The following is a 21,386-nucleotide window of genomic DNA, read 5'->3' on the forward strand; positions in this document are numbered from 1 at the left end:
TAGTGAGCACTTCTGTTCTGATGTGTGAAATTTCCCCTTGTACCCTTCTATCAGCTTTTTAAAACGGAGTGCTCTTGATATTATCTTTATATCAGCAGTTTTTACTGTCATAGGGCTCCCTGAATTCCCTGACAAGAGCTGCTTTGCACACAAAAGCGAGATTATCAAAGGCTCCAGGAGAGACGCTGTGACCCGTTGGGTGCCGGGTTTGGGCACAGCACCGAGGCACTGGGGGGGCAGAGCTGGAGGATTCTGCAGGCATCCCGTGGCACTTTGTCTCTTAGCAACAGCCTCCCGAGATGGAGGAGGCAGAGGGGACCCTGGCCTGCTGCACCCCAGCATCTCCCTGCTCTGCTGGCCGGGGTCTCAGCTCACGCTGAAGTGCTGCTGCCCGGGTGTGATGTGCTGTGGGCACCCCGAGTGCCCTGGCTGCAGCTGTGATGGAGATTAGAGCTTTATTAACAAACGGGAGTTGCAAAATGCTTATATAGACCTTTGTCATCTTGAAAGTTGTGTTGTTGCACGTTTGAGCTGTGCCTCAGCTTTTACCTGATTTTATGAGCAGGTTTTAAAGCGACTTTTAGACCAAGTATCTCACACATGAGGTGTGCTTGTTCCCTGTTGCTTGTGCTGTTGTAGGGTTGTTAGGCTGTGTGTGTGTGTGTACAATATAATTGCCGTGTCAGCTTTTTTGTTTCTGGTTATCTGCATAAGGAAGCAGAGAGCTGGTGGAGATGTCAGCTGTGATGTGGGTTATTAAGAACTACAAGACAGAGGTAATCACAAGAAACCCTGCTTCCACACAGGCTGTTCCCCAGAGTCTCTGGTTGCATCTGTTCCATCTTAACCTTCTCACATTGACTGGGTTTTTTGGTTCTTGCCAAAGGGTTATGCCTGTTTGACCAAATTAATGCTAGGTGCTGCATCTGTATTTCTCTCTCTGTGATGTTTACTGTTGACAAGGTGCTGTGAACAGTAAATGGGAAGCAAAGTTGAACTCTCAGAGATGTAAAAAAATCAGATATTCAAGTGCTCTTAATTAATTTGAGTGGATCAGCAGGGATGAAAGTTGCTGCTCTGTACCATGTTTTAATTCTCTATTGTGTTTCAAAGTTGAGGGCTACCAGCAAATGGAAAACTTTGCATGATTGCCCCTTTCTCTAGTCTCTGACTGGCAAAGTCTTGTTTGAGTAAGAAGGAAAAATGTCCTACAAGCCAGCCAGCCTTCAGTTTCGGGTCTGGGAAGTGCAGATAGATGTTTCTGTATCTGAAAGCTAAGCATTAAGAGAAACTTGTAATTTAGCATGGGAATTGAGGAAATGGTTGCAGAGAGACAGAGCTTAGCACCTCTTGGCTGGGGGAAGACGGAGGTCCTCTAAGCGTGATGGAGAGAGAGTGTGAAAGCCGATGAAAACTTGGAGCACTGGCTCTGGGTTTGGTGAGAGGGCGTGGAGTGAGTGACAGCACGAGCTCTGTCTCTGCAGTGGGTCGTTGTCCTGCCCCAGGCTGTATTTGACATGCTTGGATGAGTGGATCACATCATTCCCATTCTGCACATGTTCTCCTCACTGCAGCTTGCTGGGTTTGTTCGCTTTTATGCTTTGTCTGCTGTCCTTGTTGGGTGCTTGCTTGATTACTTCTTCCTTCATGGCAAGTGAGACTAACCAGGGAAAGTACAGAGGCTCCTTTTCCTCAGGAGCAGTAATGGATGTGCTGATTTATCTGTTCCTTCTTGGATGGCCCGTGGCAAGCTGATGTACCCAGGATCTGGTGGTGTCATTTGTCAGTCTCTCTTCCCATTAGCACTGCACTTGCCCTCCCTTTCTTGCTTTCAATTTTGTGTCCCGGAGGAAACCGGGCTGGAAATGAGAATGAAATATGGGTTTCCTTCTTAAAAAGAAAATAAACCAAACCTTAAGGTCTTCCTATTGGAATGTGATGGGATTGGACTCCTATCTCTTATCCTTTGAAAATCCCAGCTGGAATTATTTAATGTCAAAGCCTGGAATTTCCCAGTGTGAAATCCATGGCTGGCTAAGGATGCACTGGGGATTAGAGAGACATCACTTTGCCAGGGTAGCGTTGCTGTCACTGCAGGAGACCTCAGTCACACAAAGGGACATTGCTGGTCTGTCCTGCTTCAAAGCTGAATCTTGGGGACGAGATTCCTCAATTCCCATTGAGGTTACATGCTGTGTGACTGACAGCTGGATTGGGGCAGAATAAACCAGAGCGAGTAACACTTTGCACTGGGAATAGAGAGGGAAAAAATGAGGGAGATGAGCAAAACATAATCTGCTGATTTTCTAATGTGGTAAGAGGATAGTTTGCTAGTGCACATCTAAAATTTCCCTGAGACAACAGCTGGGTGATTTTGCTCATTTGACTGCATGATAGGAGAGTCAGATGATTACAATAATTTAATCTGCCCCAAATTTACAATAAAATAAAAATCTATGTTATGGGACCCTGTTGTCTTGCAAAGCTTTAGCTTAGATAACAGCACTCTCCTTAGGAGAAATCTCTAAGTTTTGGAGGCTGTCTTCTCAGTATCAAAGTAGTTGTATAAAGAAAAAACAGCATATTTAAACAGGATACTGGATAACCACTAAGTGCTTTTTTTTGTCCCTCTGATCAAGGATGAATATTTTAAGTAGGCATCAATGTCTGTATTAGGAATCTATAAAGGACTTAAGTAAAACAGAAGCTGGTGGCTGGATGTGCACTGACTGGTGAGGTGTTAACAAGGTGTTGTTTCTGAGACTCATAAATCAGCAGTGCTTTAGGTGATGGGGGGAGAGAGAAGAGCAACTCTAAAAGCATAACCTTGCTGGCCTCTTTTTCTAAACTGTTGATCTATCTATAAAAGAGGATTTGCCCTGCTGTTCTAATAAGAGTGATAATATATGTGTAATTAGAATTTAATAATTATTTATGTGACTGGATCTACTGCATAAGCTGGTTCAAGTGATTGTGTAACCTTTGCATTGTGTTCATTATCTAATGTTAAAATAACAGCTGGAATTTGAGAGACTGACATGCAGTTTTAAAATTACAGAGCTTGAAATTGCTGCTGTCTGTAAACATATGAAAATCTATTAATGACCTTTGAGCTCTCTGACTGAAAATGTTTTGTAACATAGAACACATTAAAATTGCCTGCTACTATAGTGTTTCCATTTCTCAACAATTGCCTAGGATATAAATGAATGTTTTGCCTCTGCCACAGATATCAGACTGTTTGAAACTATTCTAGGATGCCCTAAGGATATATTGAAACATTTGGCTGCTCATTGTTTGTTCAAGCAAACCAGTTATAGAAGAGCTGCTCAGGAGCACGTGGTGTGCTGAGCCCCTGGATGTGGGAGAACGTCTCTGCACTGTTCAATGCATCTCTCCAGCAGCACATGAGCGGGAGCAGGGGTGCCCAGGGTGGCACAGATGCACTGTCCTGGGCTTTTCATTAGCACATGTGACATTTAGATAGTTAGAAAGGCATCTCTCTCTGCTAGAAGTCATCCTGCTCAGAGCTTTCCCCTTAGGTTGCAGTCATGTGCTATGGGCAGCTGTTTGTGGAGGAGGTTGGATTCTACATATTTCCTGTTGTTGAACCATTTATATTTCTTGTCGTTTGTTTCCCAGCCAGAAGAAAACTACCAGAGGACTAATTATTGAATACACATTCTAGAGCTCATGACAGCTGAACTGAAAATTGTTGCCTACCACTGAGGGCAACTGCAGAGTTGGTAAAAAAAATGCCTCTAGTGTCATGGTGCTTAAACATAAATTAATTTATAACGCAGCCCCAGGGATCAGGATATGGCTGTTTTTATTTCTGGAGACTCTCACCCCTACAGCAGAGCTGGCAGGAGCGAGTGAGCGAGCGCTCATCTCTCCTGGCTGTGTCAAACTGCAGAGCTCACAGCCTGCTCTGCTGGAGCTGAGGCGCGTTCACCCCTCTGCTCTGCAGCAGCATTGGGAGCTGCACCCTTCCTGGAAGGTGGGAATAAAGAGTGTAGGCTGGGAGCAGAGTCTCGAAACGTCTGCAGTTGCTGGTGGAGTGAATGTGTCGAGGCTGTCACCGTGTGGGAGATTCGTCTGGAGCTTTCATGCTGTAGGTGCTACTGCCTTTAGAGCAGTACATTTTTCATGGCTGTGTTTTAAAAGTATGTACCATGAAGTGAACGTGTGGTGGAATCCTAAAAAATAGAAAAAACTTCTTATTTAGCAGGTGGAAGCCTTAAATTACTTTAGAAATCAGGCTGAGGTTCTTGAAGTCATGACCAAGCTACCTAAGGTTATAGCTGTAGCTCTTCAGTCTCAGTATGAAGCTACTCACGTGGGAGTCAGTGCAGTCATACTGTGGTTGTTGTGTATTTCACACTGTGAAGATCAGCACTTTAAATGCAGGAATATAGATGGAGGAGAGCAATTTAGGCCCTTGCCTTTGGTAAATGAACCATGTGTCCAGTCCATCTGCCCAGCCTCAGCTTGGCTCAACTCCATTTCCAGAGTCCAGCTCATGGAAGCATGACATCCCCCTCAGCAGAGGTAGGAGCAGTTGGGTCTTCTCCTTTTGTTTTTAATGTTAAAGAGAGATGTAGTATTTCTAAGCATTCCTGTCTATAGTAATAAATAGGCTGGAGGCATTTTTACTCAACATTGTGTTTCTGGTTTTATCTGACGAGCTTAGCTGAAAACTGGTAATGATGAATGCATCCAGCTGCCACACCAGTTTGTCCTGGTAGGATCTTGATGCCTTTTCCTTTGGCAGCTTAGGGCCAGCTGGGGACTGGGGGTTTTGTTGCCTTCCTGGCAAGACTGGAAATGAGGGATGAAATGGCCACAGCCGGCTTTAGGGAAGAAGCTGCTTTTTCAGGTCCTAATTCTGCCACTTGGTGGGAGCTGTTTGAATTCAAGGAGTGCCTGTTTGAATAATTTGAGAGGGAAATTAGTTGAGATTAAGTGTTTAAAGGCTGCTCTGTCAAGAAGTATGTGTTTGCTAGCTGTCAGCAATGTCCTTGGATATTGGCACACTTGAGGAATGTCTTCCCAAAACACTGGACCTAGAGTGTGTGCCTGACTGTGTCACTTTGCTTACTTGCTGGATACCCGTGGAAGTTACTTGAGATTGATGGCCCCAGGTCGCATTCTTCAAGATGGGGATGTTTTTGCCTAGTCTGTCACTTGTGGGATGCTGGGCAGTGTGTGGTGCTGCAGCCATTCCTGATGGGTCCCTTGGGAAGGAACTCCCAGGAGGATGGGAGTTTGCAGGAAGGATGTGCTCCCTGCTCAGCATTCACACCTGGCAGTGCAGCAATCAAATCAGCTGGAGAAGGTGCTGTCTGACAGGCATAAGCTCTTACCAGCTTTTTTGTACACTACATAAACCAGGCAGGCTGAGCTCCCAATCTTGACTGAAAGCAGCTTCAGCCAAAATGTACTTTTTATCTGCAGTGAAAGCTGGGCAGGGTGGCCTGCTGGTGCATGGGCAGCAGCACCTTTCAGCACTCCTGCAGGCTGTAAAAGCTGGGCAGGCTGCACTTGCAATATGCCTCATTTCATCTACCTGAAAATGGTGCCCCAGCTTCCCTTCAATCATTTAAGCTCTCTTGCTCTCTGACACACTTTCCGCTGACAGTAATTCCGTGAGCACTCGTCGGGCATTTACTGCCATCACTGGAGGAAATACTGATGGCTTAAAATGGGATCATTTCCTTTCTGATGGACAGCAAGCACCTGTGGGAGTCCTAATAGCTGTGCAGTGTCTGTGGGTAGGCAGCGAGGAAGATGGGTGCAGTTCTCTGCAGCGAGGCGCCCGCAGGCTCTGAGGAGGAAATTGGAGGAGAGGGAGAAAGTCACGGCTGGCTGCCCATGGAGCTCGTGGAGTGCAGCTTCAAACGGCAGATTTTGTGTATCCACCTCCCCGATGGGGATGGGTGATGGTGGGCAGGGGTTTATACCAAAAACACCGGCAGCCCTGTGCTCACATTAGTGCGGATTTCCTGGGTCTCTTGCTAAAGTGAAGGTGTTTGCTGCACGCATTCTTACTTTTACTGTCCCCTAAATGAGTGTTAAACACACTGTTTCCGTGTGCTTCCTACTATTGTGGAAGGAGAGGACTGGATTTTTCCTTGAGTAATTGGTAAAAGGAAGGGAGCAGTATCACCCCCTTTCTCCTCAGTATTTAAAAACAATTACTGATCAGCACCATATCATTATTTATTCAGGTCATGTGCTAACAAAAAGAGCAATCAAAGCCTTGTAAATTCAACGTGGAAATTGAAGAGCATTTAAAAGAATAGTGAACTGACCTTCTTTTTTGTAATTTTTGACTATGTTTTGTTGAAATAACATTTGTCCAAGCTTTCTCTACATGATACAATGTCTTTGAGGTTCTAGAAGCAAAGGTCTTAATTCTTGGGAGATATAACAAGTGGGCGTTCAGCAGAGTATGGCAGTTTGCTCTTCAGCTATTCATAGGTGACAGGAACATATCCTCTGGTAATAAATTTGAGTGTTTCAATTACAGTAAGTTTCTTGGTTCATCCACTTGTATTTTTAAGTTAAATCGTGTATCATAAACCTGCAAACCAGTGTCAGCTTCAAATATCTTAACATTTCCAAATCTGTCTTGTCAAAAAGTCATCTTATTCTTGAGCTAAACATGTGACAGGGTCAGAGCAAATGTGATGCATTTTAAAAAGCAGGACCCAAACTCATCTGGAATATGTCAGCTGTGAAAGGAGAATTGCAGTCCAAGGTTAAACAAGCAAGGATTTCATTTGCAATCATTTTAATTGATATTGATTGCGCTTCTTGAATGTCGGGTCAAAGCAAAAAAGTCACTTCAGATTTAGACTCTTGTTTCAGCCTTTTAAACCAGCTTTAGTGTCTTTGGCTGAGGGGCTGGGGGGGCTTGAGTTATGTTTGCAGCGAAGTTCGCAGTGGGGAGAAGAGAGGGCTGGAAAGTAAAACAAACAAGTGTGCGTTATATTACAGAAGTGAGAACTTCCCCATCGGTGGAAATCGAGCCGTCTGGCTGGGCATGCCAGCAGACTGCTTCCCCAAGTGCCCTGGGCTCAGACACGCTCTGGGAGAGTGAGTCTGGGCTGGCCTCCTGCCATGGGGGCTTCCAGCAAGGAGCCACAGTGCTGAGCTGTGGGCCAGCCCTCCTTCCACACCCCTGCCTGTCCTCGCTGCCAGCAAACTCTGCCCACAGCTCTCCAGGGCAGAGCTCAGACTTCTCCCCTCTCCCACTGTTACATGTGCTTCTACTAATTTTCGAGGTCTCCAGTTGTGTTTGCTGCCTGTACACCCTGCTGAGTTCAAATTCAGTCACATTGGTGTAGTCCTACCTAATGCCCTGCAGTGGTCCTTTTTTATCCCTTTCTTCTTTCCTTATTTTTCACCTAATTTCATTTGCCTGGTGGCTATTCATCTCTTTTTGTGCTGGCTCCTGTTCTTGTAGTGGTTTCTCTCTCTCTACAGACCTATCTTCAAATCCATGCTTTAAAGTTAGTCTTTCACGTACATTTCTCATGTATATCTCCAATATTATCTTTCCATTTGAATTACTGTCTCCAGTGGCCCCTTTATGCAAATAAATGGACAGTAGGTTTGTGTTAGTAGTGATCCTGTCTATTTGTAATGTATTTTGTCTGCTTAGAAAGCACGAGAACATTGTCAGCAATTGTTTCTGTGGTGCTGTTCTATAAACTGTCAGGTCAGTAGAAATATTTAAAAATTAACCTACTTAAAAATAAATCTGTTTCAGATCCTTTCTGAGCTGGGATCTTTCCCTGAACGATTAAACAAACACATTTGATAACCCTACTGCTAATTGCATGATAAAGTTTATACAAGGATGGATGATGCTCAGACCCTCAAGGGCTTTTCCATTGCAGTTTTTTGAGAGAAGCTGGAGGCAGAAACATGGACAAGCAGGGTCAGTTTCAGCGGCAGTGGTGTTTTTCATTTCCTTTGTGTGGATCCTTCTCCTGTGTGATGTTCAGTAGGATATTTCGCATTGCCCAACTTAAGGAATAAGTGCTGCAGTGAAGAGCTGTGAAGAGAGAAGCTGCAGGCTGTCTTCCTTTTGGGAAATCAGCCCATATAATCTTCTGCAGTTGGCAGAGGCAGTCTGGCAGGAATGGAGTGTAACCAGTCCTTGGCTGAGCCTCGCAGTGTCCGATGGGCCCTGGGGATGGGGGATTGTAATGGACTTGATTTTGCACCAGGGCTGCATTTTGAGCTGATGCTCGAGGGCTAAGGATAGTTATTTTATTTTCTGTAGGTGTTATTTTTACCCTTTGCATCCCAGCAGCAGACTTGAGGGTTTTCATCTAGTTGTGTGGGTTTTGGACATTTTCTTCAGGTTCTTTAAGTGTTCCATGTGTATGAAAAGGTATTTACAACCACAGCCTTCCCCTGCACGCTTTCTGAGATCTCAGAGCTGTGTAAATTCAGAGGATTAAGGCTGAGTTTGAGCTGGGCTGAGCAAACAGGCAGTGATAATTCCAGCCAGTGGATGGCTGTGGGATGTGAGCTTGTGCCAGGCTCCTCCAGGGCTAATCATTATTTCCTGATCAAATGGAAAACGTGGAGTCCATTGTGCAGAAGTGTCTTGCTGTGGCATTTTAGGGGTAAGAACAGTCTCATTCCAGAGCTGAGGGCTGTGCACCCACATTATTCCCAGCTTTACTTCTAAACTGGGCAGTGTGTCCCTTGCGTGTCTTTGGAGATTGCAGCTGTGCCTTGGTGGCAGAAGAAAAATGGCTTTTCAGGAAGGAGTGTTCCAAGTGATTTAGGGTTCCTGCCAGATCCGCTGCAAGCGGAGGTGCAGTTGCATAACTAGCTTGGGCTGATAGTGATGGAAAAAGAATCACAAAGTTTTTTTATAGGGGACTCCCAAAATCTGTTGCAGGGCCAACTTGGGCTGCCAGCCTTTGCCAGGGTCTTTGTCAGTGAATCTTCACAGCTGCTGGTGTGTGAGGTATTCCAGGGAGAGCTGGAGGAGGTACCACAACCCCATTTTCAGATGAAGTGTTCTTTGGTGTCTGTGCATCCAAATAAACAAATAGGGAGATAGGATCTGTATGTTTCATGGAGTAACTGCCAGAAAAAAGGCTCTGAAGAAAGGCCTAATTCTTCCTTATCTGTAACCGTGCAGCCAATTAGAACCATCTGCACTCCGTCTGCAGCCCAGACAGACAAGGGGGCTGCAGATGGAGAGGCTGTAGCCTGCCCTGGAAGGTGTCAGAGAAATTCTGAAGTGAGGACAGGTAGGAGACAGTCCTGGAAGCAATGAGTAGTAAGGAACAAAACAGTTTTCTATATTCTGGAGCAAGATTTAGCAGTCTTGTTTCTGGAGCTGAGAAGAGAGAATGGGCCTGGACCCACCAGCCTTTGCTGGAGAAGGGGATTTACTGGACCTGTGACTGCAAAGGTGGTCAGGTGTGCAGACTCCTGGGTTGGGCAGAACCCACAAGATCTATCGACTTTGGGATCTGACTTCAGGTACTGTCACTGTGTGAATCTGCAGGTTTCACCTGATGTGCAGAGGGTGAAAATATCTGCTGCTCTGGGCTAGCCTTGGGGGGAAGGTGCCAGTGGGACAACTTGTCAGGAGGCCAGTCTCACCTGCAGGCTGGGATTTCTGGATTGAAGTCCGTCAAGGTGCATCAATAAACGTCCCCTCTTGTAATGTACTGCATATTCTGGATGTGCTTAAATTTTCCAGCAATTGCCTGTGCACAAGCACAGATGCACATCCAAAAATAGTAAGCTCTTGTGCTAAGTGCGGTCCCCAACTTGGAGGTCATAAACTTTAGTAAAAGAGCAATCACTGGAAGGCTCTTTTAGTAGAGGAAATAGAAAGGAAACACAGGAGGCAAGAACAGAAACCCCATTAGCCCCCTCCTGCTCTGTGCCTGAGGCTGCAGAGGTCTGCATTTAGCAGCCCACAGAACAGCCTGCTGTCACCCTCTGTCAGCAGGGACATGCTGCTTCTGTGTCCTGCCTTCCCGGGAGAAAGTCCTGTGGGCTGTGTCCTCTGCTGAAGCAGGGAGAAAAGGGACCCTGGAGTGGCTTTTCTTGTCACACAAATATGGCTTTGTCCCTGTGGCTGCCCCAGGTCTCCCTCCACTGTCCCCCCATTGGAGGCAGGAGCGGCCTTGGCCTTGGGGCTTAATTCACGGCTGTTTGGAAAGTGCTTGAGATTCTTGGATGGCACTACAAGCGAATGAATTATTTCCTTGGCTTTGATCCAGCTATAACTGTATTTCATGAATTAATTTTGCTAGTAGCTCAGCAGTGAGACAAGCCTTAAATCTCCAGACAAAATAGGGATGAAAAGCTGCATTTCAAAGCAGGGAATTTTGTAGGATTCAGTAAGGAGAAAAACAGAGATTTGCAGACCAGTTCTGTGGTGAAAGGAATCATCTGAAAACCTGCAGTGAATGTGCTGTGGGTACCAAGGGAAGACTTTCCCTAAAGCATTAACAGAGGCTCAACCACCGTGTGAAACCAGATCGAGTTTAAACCAAAATGGTCATTTATTGGCTTTGAGGGCATCTATAGAAGTGAATATTGCCTCTCAAGCCAGGAGTGCACAATTTGCCGGTGCTCTCAGGTGGTGGCGTTTCCCTGCCCCAACCTCCTTTCTTCCCCATCAGGGGTCCAGGTCATCTCATGCAGCATATTCCTTGCACCTGCTGTCACATCACAAGCTGCATCTGCCTTTGTGAAGAAGTGCACGTTTGTGGTGATTTCTGTTTCTAATGTTTTGCTGAATATCAGTTAGCAGACACCATTTCCATGTGACAAGTTTTTGATTAGTTTCATTTACTGAAGAATAGCAATTTGATTTTTATCTCTGTAGCTTCCCAGTAAACAGCACAATATGACCTTCTTCAATTGGCATCTTGAACTGCTGCTTTAAAATGTTACCTTTAAACTAAACACCAAAGTGAGCAGCTAAACACTGATTTATATTCCTTTGTCATTCATGGATGATAATGCCAGACAGGTATTTTCCTTGCTCTTTCCCTAGTAATGGACTTGGCAAGCAGAGCTGCGTTCTGGTGTGTTCTGTGCCTCCAAGACAGTGGTAGTTATTTTAATTTTGGTGGAAGAGTTGTATCTTTGGAGGTTTTCAACTTGATATATCTGTGAGTGCTCTAAGAGGAGCCCCCAGCCCCACAGGACTCCTGTGCAAGGTGTACAGAGGTTGGTTGCTGGCTGATTCTCTGGGAGCCTGGGCTGGAACTGGAAACAGCTGCATTTTATTGCCTTGGTCTAATTTCAGTGTGTTTGTGACCCTAAAGTGCCAATGCATCATCTCACTTCCCAGGGAAGGGTAACTTTAAACAAGTGAGTGATTTGGAGTGGAATCAGCATGTTGCACACTGAGGCAGTCAATTCACTAATTAAGGGAGAGGGGGAGGAAGTAATCTGGAGCAATCAGCCTGGCATTTCATTCCAGTTCCTAATTTTCTTTTTTTGTTGGGCTTCAGTTTTTGAAAGAGTAGAGAGCTAATGATTTTCATGAGCTCTTTTGCAGTACTGAAGGTGTGTGCATTGATGTGAGCAGTTGTATTGTGATCTCCATTCATGTAAGATACAAATACTTGTCATGTAACTGCTTGAGTCAAAAGCAAGGCATTTAGAAAAATATCTGTGGCTGAGTTTTGGCATAGTAAGCAGTGCTTTTAGAGTATTTCCTAATCTATTCACCTCACATTAAAAAATAATTGGAATAGGTATCCTGCAAAACATTTCCATAAGGATTCAGTTTTTATCCTTGAGCAGTTAATAAAAGACATAAGGGAAAAATGTATCTAGCTGTAGTGACCCAATGTTATATTGGGTGATTTGTCATATTATTTCTTCAACTCCTTCTCCACACAGTGTGCACAGAGAGGGAGTTTGGTACACTGTCACTGGGAGTTCAGCTTCCAGTCCTCAGAGATGCCAGGGATAGCATAGTAATTCCCTTCTCTGATCTCACTTCCAATGTTAATCATTATGACATGACATACCTGCTTTTAAACTGTGCTTAGATTGTGTGTAACAGCCTGGTTCAGGGCAGACACTTAACACTTAGAAGTGTTCAACCTCTGTTGTGTGTTTGGATCCCATTGATCTCTCTGGCTCAGGGAATTTGTGGTGGGGCTTTAGAAGTGCCTTTCTCCATATGAATGCTGCTGTGAATCAGAGACTGTCAGCCCCAAGGGGGGTCTGATACTTCTCAGATCAGAAACAAAACAAAATCCACCTCTGTTTCAGTTGAACAATTTAAGGCTTCCCTTCAGGATGCTGATTTGCTCATGTGCCTTGACGTATGGTTTCTGAATTAATCTGAAGTGAGCTCATTTTCATACCCAGTGTCAGCATCACTGAAATTAATCAAACCATAGCCTGGAGAATATTCATCCTAATCTAATCTAAAATTACTGTTTGGGTTGTGCATGCCTAATTATTCATCTTAAGTCATCTTTGGAAGATACACACTGTCTTGTTTGTGTTCTTATTCAATATTTATACATATTAATGCTTAAAGGTAGCCACAAATAACATAAAGAACTTACCATTCTCTTTTTTAATATCCTTTTACAGAAGGACATGTCACTAAAGCCTCAGGAGCGGAAGGAGAAATGGGAGAGGCATCCAGGCAAGAAACCTAGAGAATCTGAAAACTGTGTATCTGCTGAGCCAAGTGAAAATGGCCATAACAATGATGCGGGGAGCTCCGAGAGAGAGGCAGAAAGAGGCAAGGAGCGGATGAAGAAGAAACTCCCCTTGAAGCTATCCAAACAGGTAGGGAAATACTTCTCACCTGAAGAGACTGTCTTGGTGTTGGGCACTGTGAAATGTTGTCCTTGCTGGTAGCTGAGGTTGTCCATGTAGATGGCTTCTCTGGTAATCTGTGCTGGTGAAAACAATGCCTTCTAGGAGACTTGTGGCCAACGCACAAATCCTGTGTTGAGGGCAGGTTCCATAAGCTGAAGTGGAAGCCAGCTGTACTGAGTAATGTAGGCAGGAAGCAGCAGACCTCCCTGGTGCCTGCAGCTTTGAGACAGTGCAGTGGTTCATACGGTAGATTTGTGGCCCTGATGTCTTGAACACAGTAGGAATCATCCATCAGATCACAACCTCCTTTGGAGGATTTGTGCTGGGCAATGTGCACCTGGAAGTTGCAGGCTTCTATGTCCATCTCACGACTCCAGTTTCATTTACTCCCAAAAGAGAGTGTTGAGGAGGAGAGACTATGCAAGTGTTTGAGAAGTGGAAAGTCATTTCGCAGCAAGTTGTGCCCTGGGCAGTCTTTCCTGTGGTAAAGCATTAATGAATGAGGAGTTGTCATGCTGGAGGGAATTATTCCAGAGACTCCATCTGAGCCACAGTGTGTACAGAGGGGCAGGTGACAAAGAAAAGGCGCTGAGGCTGGCAGGCTCTTTATCACTTAACTGCTGCTCAGCAGGGAGATTTGTTAGTGACTTAGTGTGCATTCATGGGTTGGCAATCCCCATGGCACAGCAGCATCTCTCCGTGGACACTTTCCCAGCTGTCCTTAACAGGGTGCCAAGTGGCAGCCAGTGGAAACACCAGTGTACTTGACCTTCCAGCATTTGTTCCGAGCTAAGAAACACATGAAGACGAAAAAGTGGTTTTTATTCTCCACTTCTCTAGCAAAAAAAGAGCTGTTTAACTCAAGCCACCTTCTGTTCTGTGAAAGTAATCCTGTGTGTGTGCCAGACAGCCAAAGATTGAATTGTCCAGTTACTGGAAGTGTTTTTTCACACTTGCAATACTTTAACATCTAAAAATATGGTGAAGGTTATGTCATGAAACACTCCCCTATAACTTCTCCACCACATACTCTTTTGTGTTTCAGCATATTGATTTAGAAGGGCTCATCACATTTTAAGTTAGAAATTCTCATGGTCTGGTGAAGGTTGTTTCTTCAGTTCTGTTACACTGCAGGAAATCCAGTGCATGGCAGGGATTTGCATAGTTGTGGATGTGTGAGACAGTGGGGAGGTTCCCCCTTCCTGCAGGAGGAAAAGGTTGTTAGCAGTGACATCTTCTACCTGAAATTTAAAACTTTGTTTCACATAGCTGTGTCCACTAGGGATTTCATGGCACTTCCATAGAAGCCTCTGGGGTAAGAGATTTTGTTGCACTGGCAGATTCCAATTTCTCTCATACTCTGCTGCCTTAGTTTACCAAATATTTAGTTTCTTGGTAATTCAGCTTTGAAAAATGAGGATGTTTTTACTTATTTCTTTTGAACAGTATTTGGCTGCCATCAGTGGGTAAATAGGAGATTTACTCCTGCATTCATAAAAACCTGAATTCAACTTCATTGTTTATTTTTTTTTTAACCTGTAAGGATAAGAAATAAACTCTAAAAAGAGCGAGGAGCTTGCACAAAGAGTATAAAAGAAAACCTGTGATGAGTGACTCATTCATACATGGTGCCTCTTTAAATAAGTCACACTTAGAATTCCTGTTGTTGGAAAGGGAGGTTTTTTAAATACCTGCTATTATCCTAGCCGATACAGTTGTGAAAACCAGACAAGTTTGGAGGTCTGTTAAGTTGATTAAAGTAGCAGCAAAATCTAAACTAAATAAACTAGGCTATTTTTAGTTCAAACTCATTATGCAAATGATACAGACAAATTCAATAATTTTCCTTTTTTTTTAGTATTCACAAAGTTCACACCTAGAATTCTGGCATTTCCTGCCAAGCTGTCTGGACAAATTTGCTGTAATATTAAGTTTCCTGGAATTTGGTGGGTGATTTTTGCATCTCAGGGTTATTAAACATAGGTTTATACCTAATTTGGATAGCTTACTGTAATTAATGCTAATTATATTGAGATGTTGCTTAGAAATCACTGTTCAATTTGAAGCTTTCCTTCTACTCTCATCCCTTCTCTTCACAATGCTACTGAATTGTCATCTTTTCTATGCAGCTTCCTCTAATAAATCAAATTGGGCATTATAATTATGGCATTCTGCTAATCCTTGTAGAGAGGTGCAAAGTGGTAAGCTGATTTCAGTGCCAGGTTGTCTGCTTTGTTTAGAAAATTAGATTTATACTTCACTCCATTTGACAAAGCATCCAGATTGCTCTTGCTCCTGAATATTTGGTTGTTCTGTACCTCAGGCTATGGGGAGAGGGCTGCAAGAACCAATCTGTCCTTTCCAGCCTATTACTCCCAACTGTGTATAAAAATCATTCAAACACATTTTTCTCTTTCTGTAACTAAGCAGAGGGAGAAAAAGGCATTTCAAATGGTCCTTTTGTCCAAGATTTGTCAGAGTTTGGGGCTGCTGTCAGCACATGTACACAGGGAAAGGTGCCGACTTGAAACTGCTATTCTACAATGGGGATCAACAAAAGCTCTTGCAATCACCAGGATCAGGTATGTCAAGGAGTGAGAAAGTGTTCAGAGCTGTGGTGTATTTTGGTGTAGCCAGAGTGGCCTGAAGTAAATCCAGCCCCTCTGAAAGGCTGTAATTCCTCCAGCACAGGAGCATTCCTTGCAGGTTGAGTCGTGGCCTTTTCAAAAGGCCATGTCCAAAGCTAAGCCAGTGGTTGGGGGAAAGGGACAGTGCTGGTGGGGGACAGCAGCCTATCACCTCTTTAAGGGATCTAAAGGGTTGTATGTATAATTTGATTAGATTAAGTAAGAGGTACATATATGATGAAACCTCTTAGTTCCAGTACTCCCTTATGTGTCCTATGTTGTTCTTTTGGAGAGTCACTCTTTGAATTTTGAGTCAGTCCTTGATTAGCCTTAGCTGAGCTGTTCTTCTCTTTTCTGGTTCCATTTTTGGAGTTGCTTATTCCTCTGAATGTCTGAGCACTGTGGACATAGAATAGTTAGGGTTTTGGGTTTTTTCCTTCTTTTTCTGGGCTTTAGAACACATTACCCTTTCTGTACAATGACCTTGTGAAGAGAGTTGGGGCTAATAGGAAAGAGTTGCTGTTATTTCCAGTTTAACCTCAAGCTCTCTGTTTAGTCAGCTTGGGAGCATCATGGTGTGTTGAATATATTTAGATGTTAAATGCGGCTGTAATAACACAGTGTTCTGCAGATAGTCATTTGTCACGAAGATTAGTGTCTTACACCTCCTCCTTCCTTTTCTCACCCACTGTTTAAATCACCCAAGATGAGGGAGAGTCTCAGAGAAGCTGAGGAGAGCAGGGTGGTGTAGCACGTATTTAGTGCTCACAAATAGCATGCTGGGTTTGGAGCCTGGGAGGGAGAGGGCAGGGGAGTTAACACGGTCCTGTTGCTCCGGAGGCGTGACATCTCTGAGACTTCAGCAGAGCTTCCTGGAGGGAGGGAAGGCACAGCTAATTCCCGAGCCTCATTCACTCCCCAGCCTTCCCCAGACTGCTGAGTGCTATTGGTGATTAATGTATCGTGTTGCCGCGGCTCTTGCTGGACTGGAACTGCTAAATTGCATTAACAAGTTTGATTACCTATTCATGTGGTTTCTCTGTGATGCTCATCATCTCGTTATCCAACATTCATTAATGGATATAACACCCTCCCTGCCCCCCAGGAGGGCTGTGCTCTGGGTTACTGCTGATCTGAGCTAAAGGTGATACACTAAGTCATTTTTTCCATCCAGGATGCATGTTGTTTCTTCTGATGTCTAGGTGAAAATTGATAGCTCCTTTTCAAACCATTTATGTACCCTTGGCCCCATTTGTGCATGCTGGTGGTACTGAAAGGCTGTGGGGCCTTTCCCAAGACAGAGAGAAACTGTCTAGAAACTTGTCTGGATAATGAAATACTGTGGAAAATTTCCTTTGGCATCATACTGCTCGTGCTGACAGTTGGGCAATAGGACTGTGTAGCTGCTTGAGTTTTACTTGTATTTTTCAGATAATGGTAAATAGTATTTATCATGCTTGGATTTGTAGCCACTGGTGGGCTGGAGGCAGTGTGTGCTCTAGTGGTGCGCGGTTCAGAGGCTGAAATGTCCCTTTCTTAGCTGAGGTTCAGCTGCCACACAGGAGAATGAGTCTGGAAAATAACATTTGGAGTCTTTGTCTTTAGCCAGAGGACATGGATATGCCTGTTCTTCCATGGCTTAATAACGTAGCATTTGGAAACTGAATTGTGTCTAAGAGGGCCTAGATATAACAGTAACTTATTCTGTTACCTTCAGTGTCTCTACTAAAACCCAATGAATTCTAGGCAGTCAGCTTACAGGGGAAAAAAAAAGACAGAGAAGAAAGGTTGCCTTTAATGTGGGTTTTGGTGATTGGTTTGGTTTGGTGTGTGCTGCTTTGGTGTTTGCATTTCACTGCTTTTGAACACTGAAATTATACAAACTAGTTTCTTTTTGTTTCTAATTGATGTTACCCTTTTTGTTAATAGATATTGTTATTTAAACATTCTTTGAAACCAAACAACAAAGCAAGAGGAAAAAAGTCCATTTTCTTTTAATCAGTAAAACGTTGCTTAAAAGCAGGATCCATTTCTACCTTTGTCAGTACAAGAATTTACAATTTGGACATGAAAGCTCTTACACCTATTTTTTTTTTTAAGCAGGCATTTGTGTTGGCCGGGAGAGCAGGGCTGATAAGGTGGTGCCATTACCTGTGTGAAGCCTCTGTCCCAGACTTTGGCCAGGCTGTCTGGAAAGGAGAACCAAGGTTTGGCTTCCCCCAGGGCTCTGGTTCCATCCAGAGTGGACGTGGCTGGAGTGGAGGTCACCGGTCTTGGTGACTTGTGGTGCTGGGCTCCAGCAAAGCCTTCCCAAACACCAACTCCCTCTTGAACTTACAAACAGCCTGGCTGGCCCCAGAGCTCCTGCTGAGGGTGTAGGGCAGGGTCCTGGCCCCGGGGATTTGGGAGGAGGCCCTTGTTCCGGGTGAGCAGGGCTGCAGGCGCAGCCACAGATGGCCCTGCCCTGCTCTCTCACGCTAATCTGCAACTGCAGAGGCTCCACAGCTGCTGGGAAACCACTGGGGAGCAACGGTGCAAAGCACTGAAATGGGCAACGCAGCATCCAGGCATTAGGTTTGCTAATCCAAGGCCTAAAATCAGCCTCATTTCAATCAATAGCAATCTGTTTGCACTGTCAGGAACTAATTTAAAAATCTGCTTTAAGTCCTGGTTAGGCACTTGGTATTCTGTTTTTTTGGATCAAAGTGGAGGGAAGCAGTGGGCATAGCACAGCAGTGGCAGGAGGAGGAAAAATCCTTTGTAAATAAAAAGTGGATTTTTATTTCCCAAATGAAACCCTGCTATTACAAAGAAGTGCTGGTTTTTTTGCTAAATTTATCCAAGAATTCATCAAGATTCTTGAAGTGGCTGCAGAGCCCGCTCTGCAGCAGAGGGAGAACTTTGCAGTGTGTGTAGTTTGTTTAAAATGCTGTACCAACCCTAGGCCATTAAAGTCTGCATTATAGCTGTGGCACAGGTAAGTTCGTCATGGGATTGAAGCCACCTTTGGAGAGCTACAGCACGGCTTCCATAGCAGATTTCTGTAACACACTGCTTCAGTGCCATAAACCCTCTGGGAACTGTGACAGGAGGCGGCCTTTGCTTAAGCCAGAAAAAATGTATTTCAAAACCCTCTGCAGTTCTGGTAAGGAAACATAAATTGAAGAGATCATGCTCACTAGAATTGTGAGGTGTCCAACGATTTTTAGACTAATGCTGAAGAATGAAACAGAAGCATATGCTGGATTTTACTACACTGCAAATATTATTTTCTGAACAGTGATGTAAAGCATGTTTTGGCTGCTGGAAGTGTGATATGTGAAAGAATGTGGCTTTGCCTTGTTCACTGAATAGTGAAAGGCTTGTCTGGACCAGTGGGTTCCCCTTTTGTAGCTGACCCTCCCTTGCCAGTGTGGCTGCTCCATGTGCCCCACTTGTCTCTGCTTTCATAGAGCTCTCCTGATTCTTTTAGAGAGGCTCAGCTGCCTGTGCTGGGTTGGGCAGGGCTGGCTCACCTGGCCAGCATTTTACTGCCATGGGCTTTTCTTGAGTGGGGATTTGTTCCTGGGTGTCAGAGCAGGCAGGGCTTGGGGGGCTGTGGGGATGGGGATGCAGTGCTGCAGTGAGTGCCTTGCCACGTGCACTCTGCTCCCTGCTGTGTATTTAAGGATCAGACTGCTGCTGTTACACGTCAGCCCTGCTGTGTTCACAGCTACACCCCAAGGCTTTGCCTGCAGCACTGGCTTCTGCTTTCTTTGTCTCTGCTTTTCCTCTGCTCCAAAATTCCCTTCTGTGCCCACTCACCTCCATTTCAACCTCTCCCAGCAGCAGGGTGGTCAGGCCCGCAGATGGCTGCTGGCACTTTTTGGGATGTGTTGGAGTCAGTTTGGAGAGCGCAGTGATGAAAGCACTGGATGCTACCAGTGCTGCCTGTGCTGAGCTGTCTGCAGTGGCTCCAGGGGCCTCCACATGGGCTCCCCATGGGAGCAGAGGCAGGAGCTGCAGCCCCAGTGGAGCGTGGCCGAGCAGAGCTCTGGAACTGGAGTTACACACTTGTAGGAATTTCCTACGGGGGGCAATCCAGGGGAAGACATCCAGAGCAGCCCCCATCGGGCAGGACTCATCCCCAGCAAACAGGTCTTGACCTGATGGTCCTGGTGGTTTCAAAGTTAAGACGGGTCAGAAAATTCAAGTGGTAAGAAGATAGTTAAGGCACGCTGGTGCAGTGTTAGGAAGTGATGTTGAATGTGTGTGGGGAATCAAACCAGTTATAAACTCCATGTTTTAAAACTCTTGCTGGTCACCTTTAATTTCTCTGCCTGCATTGAGATGACTGATAATGACTTTAGGTCACATTTGCTTAAATACAGCCTCAGAGAGGAGCAGAATAAAGAGAAACAAGGCGATCCTCTCTTCTCGATGACAGTCTGTAAGTAGTTGTGAATGAATCTCATTACAACAGCTTCTTTTGAAAGGGAGAAATAAAAAGGAAATTTCATTGCTAACAACTTATGTGGCATTAGATGCTATAAAAAAGGTTGTTGGTGGTCATTGGTTACATTGTTATAAAAGAAGAGCTAAATGGTCTGTAATTTAGAGAAGGGGATTTAATTACCTGAAGTAATTTTCAGGAAGCTATAACCACTTGTATCTTTTTCTCTCTTGAATATAAGTGGTTGACACAATGCTCTAAGTCCTCTTTCTTTTCCTCCTTCCTTCCTCTCACTTTGTTTTATTTGGTTTTTTGGGTTTTTTTTTGGTTTTTTGTTTTTTTTGGAGAAGGTACCAAGATAAAGCACTTCTGTTGGATCTTGTGATTTTAGCAAGTTGAAAAATGGAGTAGTGTGGGCTATTTGAATAGATTCAGAGCCCTGGCTGGAGGTTTTTATTGTACATCTCTTCATAGCTGTGAGACAGGACATGTTCCAGGTGTCCTGTGAGATGTGTAGAGACATTATTCCCAGGTTCAGTGTGAATGCTGCAGGAGGGGCTAGGACCCTAAAGAAGCCACAGTCTTTTTCGATGTTGTTTTTCTGATTTGGACAAGAAGCATCTAAAAGGTTACTTCATCTTGATTTAAGCACTAGCTGCCCAATATTTTAGCTAACTTTGCAGAAGAGGCTGGGATTTGTTACGTAACTGTAGCCTCTGTTCCTCTTCTTGCACCACATGTCTGCATGATCTTTGGGATGATCACAGGTATTTTTATTGGTGTGAAATAAGCACAATTGATGCAGACAGCCAATATTCTTCTCCTAGCACACTTATCAGTATGATGACTAAACCATGTGCGCCACACCACTCTAAATCTGAGCTGATTTAAAACAAACAAAATGACATCCCAATGTCACATGTGGTTGAGGCAGGATAAATACCTTTTTCATGAGGTACTGCTACTCTCCTCATGCAGAACTTGTCCCTGCTGACTGCTGGCCGTGGATCTCAGCTTCTGCAGGAGGCTGCTGGGATACCCAGTGTGCCAGGAGCTGTAGCAGGACTGCTTTGGCAGCTGCCAGTCGTTGCCTGAAGTCATTCAGTGGCACTGGTCCAGCTGACTTGGCTTTCCTTGTGGAAGCGTATCAAAGCTGATGCTTGTTCCACCTCCCAGTCCTCTCCCCTCCCAAACTGCAACCTTGGGCAGTGTTGCCCACATCCCTCAGCCTCTTTCTGGGTAGATTCTTAAGGGAGATAATTTTCATACTTCTGCCTGATGGATGGTTTGCACAAGCTGTTGAGAATATACCCAGCTAGAGTGAGCACATCTTTGGTTCGAAGGCATCTCTTAGGTAAAATAAGCACTTGCATTTTTCCTTCAAGCAAGGTTATTAGTAGCTATCCAGGTGAATGCCATTGCACAATTGTTTTGGCAGAATCAGTCTATTTCCCCTCATGTTTTGTCCTAAAGAA

General features: G+C 44.6%; 1 protein-coding gene across 23 annotated transcripts in view; it reads left to right on the forward strand.

Moving 5' to 3' along the window:
* Nucleotides 1–21,386, forward strand: part of FBRSL1 (fibrosin like 1) — a 505,508-nt gene that overhangs the window by 123,274 nt on the left and 360,848 nt on the right. For all 23 annotated transcript variants that reach the window (XM_068208749.1, XM_068208758.1, XM_068208756.1 and 20 more), the window contains exon 2: nucleotides 12,619–12,819. In XM_068208749.1, coding sequence (XP_068064850.1) covers nucleotides 12,619–12,819 — 201 coding nt within the window. The remainder of the gene's footprint in view (nucleotides 1–12,618; nucleotides 12,820–21,386) is intronic.

Source organism: Anomalospiza imberbis, chromosome 18 (assembly GCF_031753505.1).
Source record: "Anomalospiza imberbis isolate Cuckoo-Finch-1a 21T00152 chromosome 18, ASM3175350v1, whole genome shotgun sequence".
Lineage (NCBI taxonomy): Eukaryota > Metazoa > Chordata > Aves > Passeriformes > Viduidae > Anomalospiza > Anomalospiza imberbis.